Source organism: Xiphophorus couchianus, chromosome 21 (assembly GCF_001444195.1).
Source record: "Xiphophorus couchianus chromosome 21, X_couchianus-1.0, whole genome shotgun sequence".
NCBI classification, from domain to species: Eukaryota; Metazoa; Chordata; class Actinopteri; order Cyprinodontiformes; family Poeciliidae; genus Xiphophorus; species Xiphophorus couchianus.
Window position 1 is genome coordinate 20,461,639 of NC_040248.1, and position 10,179 is coordinate 20,471,817.

General features: G+C 40.3%; 1 protein-coding gene across 2 annotated transcripts in view; it reads left to right on the forward strand.

Moving 5' to 3' along the window:
- The window catches only part of itgb1a (integrin, beta 1a), a 32,199-nt gene extending 22,261 nt beyond the window's left edge, over nt 1-9,938 (forward strand). Inside the window, exons 7-17 of one of the 2 annotated variants that reach the window (XM_028004815.1) lie at nt 40-195; nt 286-381; nt 1,169-1,258; nt 1,509-1,649; nt 2,147-2,349; nt 2,449-2,687; nt 3,652-3,874; nt 4,832-5,067; nt 5,151-5,317; nt 7,010-7,087; nt 8,848-9,938. In XM_028004815.1, coding sequence (XP_027860616.1) covers nt 40-195; nt 286-381; nt 1,169-1,258; nt 1,509-1,649; nt 2,147-2,349; nt 2,449-2,687; nt 3,652-3,874; nt 4,832-5,067; nt 5,151-5,317; nt 7,010-7,087 — 1,629 coding nt within the window. In that variant the 3' untranslated portion in view covers nt 8,848-9,938. The remainder of the gene's footprint in view (nt 1-39; nt 196-285; nt 382-1,168; nt 1,259-1,508; nt 1,650-2,146; nt 2,350-2,448; nt 2,688-3,651; nt 3,875-4,831; nt 5,068-5,150; nt 5,318-7,009; nt 7,088-8,847) is intronic. The other variant, XM_028004816.1, reaches the window with a different exon arrangement.
- Nucleotides 9,939-10,179: the final 241 nt, after the last annotated feature.

Genomic DNA, 10,179 nt, shown 5'->3' on the forward strand with positions numbered 1-10,179 from the left:
GATTGCAGATTGGTATTTCTGTTCATTTTTTTTCTACAGGAACAGATCGGCTGGAGGAACGTAACCCGCCTACTGGTGTTTTCCACTGACGCCGGATTCCACTTTGCCGGCGACGGCAAGCTGGGTGGCATTGTGCTGCCCAACGACGGGAAATGCCACTTAGAGAACAACGTCTACACCATGAGCCACTACTATGTAGGGAATGTCTGCTGTTTTGGCTGGTCTGGCAGCATCGAAGGCTTCCTGTGACGTGAAGGTAACCTACTCTCTCTTTTGTCTTTTCAGGATTACCCCTCAATCGCTCACCTGGTTCAGAAGCTGAGTGACAACAACATTCAGACTATTTTTGCCGTCACAGAAGAGTTCCAGCCCGTTTACCAGGTTAGCACATGTTAGCCTTTTTTTTCTCCTCTAAAGCTTTTGTCGGAATCATAATGAAATTTTAGCCTCAAACTTCTGCCGTAAGTTAGCAACAGTGTAGGGTTTCAGTACATCGGTGCATTTGGCCTGCAAAAATATGTAGAGATTTTAGCAATCGATTACTCTGTTGAACATTCTGACGATTAATTGGATAAAGAAAATTGACAAATTCTGCAGATTTTTTATTTAACCACTTGTGCTTTTTTTATACAATACTACAGTTACTTTTTTGAGTAAGAAAATGAAAATTGTATGACGTAGCATTCAGTTAGTGTATGCTTGAATACTTGTAGCAAAAGTTACATCTGCAGCTAAATAAATACCGTCTACTAATCTGTTGATTTTGTTTTTTTTTTATAAAGGGCCCATTTTTATAAAACCACTTTTGTTACCCATTTAAGATGGGTAACAAAAGATGCTTTATTGAGGAGCTTTTTTCTTACAGAACTCAAACCAGGTGAAGCTAAAAATGCCATTTGAGGAGTTTTTGGTAGAATATGTACATATTTGTACAGTTTTGGCTTCATTACTGCTCTGACTGTTTTGCTCTTTCACCAAATGGCCTGTTTTGATCCTTTATACTATACAGTTAGCAATTAATTGATTACTAAATTGGTTGACAGTTATTTCAATCATCGATGAATCATGATTAATCATTTCAGCCTTGGTAGAGGTTGGTTTTAAGGACAGGAAAACGAGAGTTTTTTTGTTAAATGCTGTTCTTAGTATTTCCTCTTTCTCTCTGCAGGAACTAAAAAATCTGATACCAAAGTCTGCAGTAGGCACGCTGTCTGCCAACTCCAGCAACGTCATCAACCTCATCATCGATGCTTACAATGTAAGTACATTCTTCGGGATTTTAAGTACAACTCAAATCCAGTCGAACTGATCACATTATCATTTGCTCAAATGAGCGACAGGAACGTTGTGCAGCATTCTGAGTTAAGGTGTGTCTGCATTCCTTCTTAATCTGCAGCTAATGCTTTGTTTATTCTCCGCTGTCTAAACCAAGCTTCCAGATGGCATTCCAGTGAATAAGCTATGCTGTCTTATCTTTTGTGGTTTTTTTTGTTTGTTTTTTTTGACAGGCTCTTTCTTCTGAAGTGATTCTGGAGAACACCAAAGTTTCAAACAACGTGACAATCGAGTACACGTCTCACTGTAAGAACGGAGTAATCCATAAGGGCGAAAATGGAAGGAAGTGCTCCAATATCTCCATTGGAGATGAGGTGGGATGTGGAAGATGATGTTTTCATGTTACAGATATCGTAGAGTCTTTCATTGGACAAGGGTGGCATTGTCATTTGATTAGAAAAAGGTTAATTCTACAATGTTGAACATGCATGGTACAGTAAGCAAAAATACTGTACCATAGTAGTATTAGCTATAGTAGTTTTATTTGAGAGTCTTTTTCAATCACAAACCTTTTGATCCTTTTCAATGCATTTACAGCATTTCTTTTATAATGGTCTTCTGTTGTCTGTTATATGATGCGTTAATATTTTCTGAACAAGTTGTTGTTGAGAATGAGAATTTATTCAACTTACCTGTTTTAATAAAGATTTTTCAACTTTTTTAAGACTCTTTCTTTCAGGCATTAAACTGCAGTCCTTTCAAGAAGAAGAAGATGCATATTAAGATTAAGATTCCCCAAGCATGTCAGTTAGGATTTCTAGTGGCACCAGCAGCTTTTCAGTGAATAAGCATTTCTCCTGTGTTCCTTCAGGTCCATTTTAACATCAGCGTCACCTCTAAAGGTTGTCCAAACAAAACCAATCCTGAGATTATCAAGATAAAGCCCCTGGGATTCACAGAGGAGGTGGAGATTATCCTCCACTTCATCTGCGAGTGCGACTGCCACAGCGAAGCCATCAACAACAGCCAGGTCTGCAGCAACGGGAACGGGACGTATGAGTGCGGAGCCTGCAGGTACAAATCCCTCTAACACCTCATTTTTTTGTCATAATTGCCCTTCTGGTTATCTAAAGAAACCCCATTCGCTTGGCGACCCTTAACCCTCCGCTTCAGGTGCAAAGATGGTCGCGTGGGCCGGGAGTGCGAGTGCAGCAGCAACGAAGTGTCCACGGAGGACATGGACCGGACCTGCCGCAAGGACAACGGCACCGACATCTGCAGCAACAACGGGGAATGCGTGTGCGGCACCTGCGAGTGCAAACCGAGGGAGAACCCGGAGGAGAGGTACAGCGGGCAGTTCTGCGAGTGTGACAACTTCAACTGCGACCGCTCTGGAAACAAGCTCTGTGGAGGTGAGTCTGTGGAGAGGATGCGTTCGTAGTCTTAAGGGTCACGCCAAGTCATTTTCCTGTGAACGAGTGGAACACTTGAAACCTGGAAACTGGACTGAAAGTTAAGCAGAAAAAGAACCGAAACATGACCAAAAATATCTTTTTTGCTCTTTTCTAATAGTTTGATGCAGCCATTGACACACCATCCCAGTATTCAGCATTGTTATTAGTAATATTAGTATAACATTATATGATTTTATAGGTTACAACTTACCTGCTCTGAAATAAAATAAACAAATAATATTTTCTTGAAGAAAACAATTAAAGGATCTCATAAACACAACTCATTCGGGTTAAAAAAATAAAGACAAGTAGTTTTTTTCTACCTAGCATTTTCCATTTTCTACTTGGTAAAAGTCTCCATTCGCATCAGCCGCCTTTACTGGGGCCCAAATTTGTACAATTCTTGAATAGCATCAAGGGTTTCAAAAACTCTCCTTAAATAAAGCAGTTCCTATTGTCACTTTTATCGTTATCACAGTAATACCACAAAATATTGAGACAAACCTTTTAAGTCCATATCACCCATTCCTGCTTTGGACAGCTCTGGTTTAAAATCTCTTTCATTTCAAATTCTAAAATCTAGTTTTACAGTAACTTCCTTCTTAAAGTCACTGCATGGCATTGCCTCTGATCCCTAAATATAAATAAATAATGACAGCTCATTTCTAAACAAAAAGTTTAGAAAAAAAAAACCTTTCGAGTTCCATTCTCTTCATATTCAAGTTCTTAAAGAGAAGTGAAAATTGTCTGAAACCGGTATAAAATGGAGTTAAAAAGTCTTAATTGGTGAAACCTCAGAATCAGTTGATTATCGCAGAATTATTGTTTTTTTTATAGCGATAATGTTGTAAGAAATATGACCATAATGCATCTTACTGAGACGAGCTCCGTCGTTCTTCCCTCCGTTCTCTCTGCTGTTCAGGACACGGGCGCTGCGAGTGCAGGAAGTGCATCTGTGACCCCATGTGGAACGGAACTGCCTGCGACTGTTCCCTGGACGAGAGCACGTGTTTGGCCAGCAACAAGCAGATCTGCAACGGCAGGGGACGCTGCGATTGCGGCATCTGCAAGTGCGACGACCCCAAATTCCAGGGCCCGACGTGCGAAACGTGTCCCACCTGTCCTTCAGTCTGCGCTGAACACAAGTAAGGAATGACTTTGTGTGGAATAAAAACCACCTTTAAGTTTCTGTGTTCACAACCGAATCCATCCACAAAGTCAAGAATTCTGAATTCTGTTTTTGGTCTATCAGAATTTCTCCTTAAAAGTAGGGATGCACCAATCCACTGTTTTCCCTTCCGATACGATACAAATATCTGAGATTAAGTATCGGCCGATACTGATCCGATACAGAGAAACAGCACTGAGTTGACTTAAAACGCTTCTATTTTTTTAAACACAGACACAAATGTACTGAATTACAAACTTATTTCATAACGTTGCACTAGTACAGCACACTTACTTACACCAAAATACAAATACAGCAAAATGAGACTAATTTGATCAATCGGGATTAGGATTGCAATTAGAAGTATTACAGCTAATGCAAAGAAAATAATAAAGAATCTGAAACTGACAAAAACTATAGATTGACTATTTTGGTTAAAAATGTAAACCAACCTTCTTTCAAATGGTTCAGAAAGCGCAATTAGGAATTCTAAATATAAAGTAAAACAAAAAATAAAACATGACGTCGCTCAGAGCACAAAGCATAGAATTAGACTGCATAGATCTGCCCTTATGGATCGGCGCATTGCCACAGATACCCAATCTAGACTTTTTTTCAATATCAGGACCAATACAGATATTAATATTAGATGATGGGTGCATCTGTACTTTAAAGCACAAAACTTTTACAAAGAAATTCCCTGAGTTTAGAATGTAGAGTAGAGAGGGCCCTGCGGAGGACAGTGAAGGGAACGGAAACATTAACTGGAACGCCAGATATAATTCAGCGACACCTTGTTTGCAAAGCTACAATACAGGTTATCATCAAAGGAGATTTTATTCCTTTGTTAAAGCAGTTTGCCTTCCTTTCCCAGAAAGATTCTGTACAATCAGTTTTTAAAATGTTTCACTATTATTCATTCGGTTTTCTTCAGAGAGTGCGTGGAGTGCCGGGCGTTTGGCACTGGGGTGAAGAAAGAAACGTGTCAGAAGGAATGCAGCGACTTCACCATGCATAAAGTGCCGACCAAAGACAAGATCCCCCAGCCCACCGACAAATCCTACCCCGTCATGCACTGCAAGGAGCGGGACGCCAACGACTGCTGGTTCTACTACACGTACGCCGTCACCAACAGCACAGAGAAGGTGGTCTACGTGTTGGATGAGCCGGGTGAGACCCCGGCCCCGTGGCGATTACAGAGGTTGCTCTAGCTGGACATGTTTGCCAATCCTAACTCTGCTGCCCCGTTCCAGACTGCCCCACGGGCCCGGACATCATCCCGATCGTCGCGGGCGTGGTCGCCGGCATCGTCCTGATCGGCTTGGCGCTGCTGCTCATCTGGAAGCTGCTGATGATCATCCACGACAGGAGAGAGTTCGCCAAGTTCGAGAAGGAGAAGATGAACGCCAAGTGGGATACGGTGGGTGTCTGGAAATCCTGCCGACATTTCTGGCCAGCGTTTTAGCGGAGGCGATTCAGATGTGGAAAACAGGTGCAGCTCGGCCCTCTGTGTTGCTCTGCTCCTTCACAGGGAAGGTAATCAGTTGTTCTTAGCAGCAGACGGGATTTACTGCCATGTTTATATCATTACGAGCGCCCTCGCTCCCGCTCTGAGCGCTCTGGCAGCTGTGAAGACAGATTGGATTTGTTGCTTTTGAACAGGGCTCGACCGAAGAAGGAAAAATGTTGGGAGTCTGTGTGGACTTTTTTGGGAATGCTATGTGCTCTGTGCATAGCAAAACTTTTTCCAGGGAGGGGCTAAGCCTTCTTCCCGCCCCGCTTCCTCCCTCATGTCACAATGGGAGCCAAGATCAACAGGAGGCAGAGCAGGAATTTACTCAGGACCATGTGAAGTCATACTCCGCCACCTAGTGGCAGGGTTATGTCACAGTTGATTTGAATTCAGATTAACATGACAAATTTGATATTGTATTGTCACCTTCCTAAAATAATGGCCCATGTCATTTTATACAAAAAAGTGATTTTGTCCAAAAAAAAAAAACAATCACTACCTCTTCTTTTTTTTTCCGAAAGATGATTTAGGCAAAAAAAAACAAAAACACACTTTTGGCAAAAAAGTGGTTTTAATTTTATTTAAGTTTTATGAACTCCATGGAAGTTCCCACTTTAGAAAAACAAGGCAAATGAAGTAGCAAAAGCAGCTGATTATGTCTTCTCTTAACAAATTACAAATTTATTCATCCCCACAACCTGACTGTCTGAAATGTATTCTAAATACAGGTAAGATGCATCTAGAAGCAAAATAGCAGCAGGATGAAATCCCAGAAATTTACAGCATAAACATTCTTTGATTGCACTAAGGATTTATGGAAAACCAGAACACAGCAACACAAACCAGCTCAACTCAATTCAGTTAGTTTATCGATCGCCTTTTCACAACAAGTGTCGTCTCAAGGCACATTTCAGTTCAGTCATACATATATTCTAATTGGTCCTAGTTATCAAGCAGTGCATTAAGCTCAATTTATTATTCGAACTAACAAATAAATGTTCTTTCTCCCCAGTTATCCAGTTCTCACAATTCATTTCAATGCAAATTATTCCAGAAAACAGACATTTTATTTATTTATTTATTTATTTTATGTTTTTACAAAGTTTTTCACCAGACTACGCTGCAATGCAGTCACCATCTAAAGGTGAAGTTGGCAGATGTCTAAGGACGGCAATGTGGCGCTAGCATACAGAGAACGGTGGTGGTTCTGATCTTCTGGTCAGTAAATCACAGTATTCTACTGTTCTAGCTACTGGCCTGGTGGATCCATGGAGACCAGATCACCTCAGTTATTCAGTAGGAGTTTATATGAGTGGCAAGGAAACTTTGTCATTTGAGAAAGTCATCAGCTTAGTTTTTTTTTTCCTGCAATGTTACTCTCAAGTTAAATGGAACATTAAAATCATCTCTTTCTTGCCATAGCTCAAAAGTTGGCAGACAGACGTAGCATTCTCTAGAAAGACGTAGGGGACGGCTGTGTTGTCCTCTCACCTGACCTTGTTCTTCTCCCTGTATGCTTCTTATTTATTCCTCTTTGCTGTACTGATGTTCCTCGTTTTCCCTGCTGAACTCTCCTCTGTCCTCATTCTCCACCTGTAGCAAGAAAACCCAATTTACAAGAGTCCAATCAATCAGTTCCAGAACCCAAACTATGGACGTAAAGGCGCTGTCCTTTGAGTTCGTATTTCTTTTCCTCTCCTCTTGTTCTTCCTGCATGGGCTATTTGTTGTTTTTCTGTGTGTCCTCTGACTTTAGTTTCTTCCTTCATTCAAATTTTTTTTTTCTCTATTTCTTTTTTAACAACATAGCCGCTATAGAAGTAGGGGTAAAATCCCTGTTTGGATTTACAGTTTGTAAAAGACTGCATGAGTGTGCCGTGGCAACACAATGCAGCAAAAATACTCACCTTTGGAAATATTGGGTGGTATGAAAACCATCTAACCAAAGCATTATGTGGTAAGTGTTTGAATAATTGTGTTTATGATGCTTAGTGGCTGTCTGGCATGTTCTTAAAGTATGACCTGCATACATGACGTGTTCATTAAGGGATGATCTCTACTGACATTCGGCGATTAATTTGTGTGGTTTTTTGTTGTTGTTGTTTTTTGTTGTTTTTTTTAACTAAAACTACAGCGCATTTGCAAAGGTATCCATGCCTCTTGAACTTTTTTGCATTTTTTTCCCCCCACATTAAAACCACAAACTTTAATATTTCCTTGAGGGATTTTTCTCTGGTAGACCAAGACTAAGCAGAGCACAAAAAGGACATGGAAAGTAAGAAAAACACAATCTTCAAATTTCTTAGCAAATCAAGTTTTGAAAAGTGGTGGGTAGTTTACCTCGATGCCTCACAATAAAATTCCAGACAGCCAGTTGCCTTAAAAAGGTACTTAATTGGTATTTAGTTCACCGACTTAATCACAGAATCAATCCAGCTGTTTTGGGAAGATCAGGGAATTTACTAGACAGTTTATTGATGAAGTTATCAGGAGGTTTAAAGCAGAGTTGAGGTATAAAATTATATCCCAACCTTGTCAATCCATCCTCCAAAAATGGAAATATGTAGGGGTGGATCCATAAATCCACCCCGATAGATCGATGATTGGCCGATACTCGCATGAGAAACCGATCTTCTCCACCAATTTTATCTACCTGTGAAAGGGTCTGAAAATCAGCCACTGCCCGGTTTTGCTCCGCCGTCAGAGGGTTGACTAACTGACCCGCACAACAGGTTAACAATAGTCACCCCACTGTTGCCAACTTGGTGGCTTTATTTAGCATCGACCAAAATCCGAATAGGCAGGTCAGGCTTTTTAAAAATTGTTGATCAGACACAAAAAAAATGCAATTGGTGCAGCCCTAGAAATATGTCCATAAATCTGACATTTATGTTAGAGTTGCAACAATAAAACCTCCCTAGAAGGAAAAAAATCAGTCTACCATAATCAGATGAGACCAAAATATCACTTTTTGGCCCATCCTGGGGGAATGGTGAGAAAGGCTTTTATCCAGCAGGGACAGTGAAAATGGTCAGAGTTGATCAGACGATGGGTGGAGGTACGTAGTCAACTGGGTGGGCAACTGTTACAGACTGACCTGAGAAGACTTGAGACTTGGGCAAAGGGTTCAGCTTTCACCAGAACTATGATCTACTGTAGATCATCAACATGGAATCAGAGTGTTGAATATGAATACACATCACTTTTATGTCCTTTTCCATCCACTTTTCAACTGTTCAGCTGCTACTTTGTGTTGGTTTACGACACACAATCCCAAAAACACACCTTGAAGTTATTGGGATTTGAAGTTTGTGGTTATAAAATGACAAAACGTTACCAAAAAAAAAAAAAAAAACTTTTTTAAGGAGCTGTACTTGTTCAGCCGACTTCCTGTGAGGGTTTTGAATTTGAACTCTGTTGTTTTTGTGTGCTCTCCAGGGTGAAAATCCAATCTACAAAAGTGCTGTCACAACTGTGGTCAATCCGAAATACGAGGGCAAATGATGGCCCCCGGGGCCCTTCCTGAACTCTGACACCAACTCTGCAACAGCCGCAGTCTTACACCAGCCGGTCCGGCGGGAGCGAGTGGCGGAAGAATTTGTGCGTTCGTCTTCGTTGCTTCATCGTAGCATTGTATCACTCGGCCACCGCGTCCTGTTTGTCGTTACTAACACGTACAATTTATACCCCATGTGTCGTATTCTTGATGTACAGTATGCGGTCTCTGTACATACTTCCAAGCGTCGCGTTTTGCTTTCTGCTGACGGACCGGTCCGATTCGGAGCCTCCGGATTTAGAAAGACTTCTCCAGCTCGTGCTTCTTAGCAGTCAAGCCTCCTGTTTTAACGCGTCACTGTTGCTGCACTTCACGTGTCACGTGCGTCTGTGTATATTTAGAGAACGACTGCAATAAGGTATTCTGAACAATCTCGAGCAGAATTCAGTACAAATCGGACAGAAGGAGCGAATAAAGTGGCTGTAAATGTAGTTTTGAATTTGCAAATGATTTTAGTTGTTTGTTGTTGGGTTTTTTTTTTTTTTTTTTTGCACTCCTGCAGATTGCTGACCTAATATGAAAGTCAAAACACAAGACAGATATGGAGTATTTTTACTTGTAGTGTTGAGATGGCGTGCTATCACAAAGAGATGTGTACACCACTTGTTAAAAACAACGAAGTAACAGCAATGCTGAACAATCAAAAAAAATTCTGCAGTCATATTATGATGAGATACAGCTCTGATGTAATCAAGTTTTGATTTCTGCATTTTTTATTTTTTTTTTTATCCTCAGGTCCCACATGTTTTCTTATCAATTTGTTTCTGTGCCAGTTTTGTTATTATTCACACTGAAGGATTGAAGATGTCGCATGAGTCACATCAACCGTGTGCTCACACCCAAATGCCTCTAAACTACAACACAGGGCCTTTCAAAAATATTGCTTTTAAAGTGCCTTTTTTTTATTATTATTACCATGTTTTCCCCAGTGCTGTTCACAAGATATTTATTAAATACCAAAAAAAAAAAATAATTATTATTTTTGTCTGGCTAGTTTGTGGTTCTTTTAAACACCATTACAGTAGTTCTTCATTGTGCATTATAAATGTATTTTTTTAATTTATTTTTCTGAATTAATTCAATTCTGATTATACCATGTTATACTACTCCAAAACATGTTACCTATGAAGAATTTCAGAAATTTTCTAGAAAAAAAGCAAGGAAATTTCTGAGTTTTAGAAGTCGAAAATTTGAGAGAAAAAACTCTCAGAAAA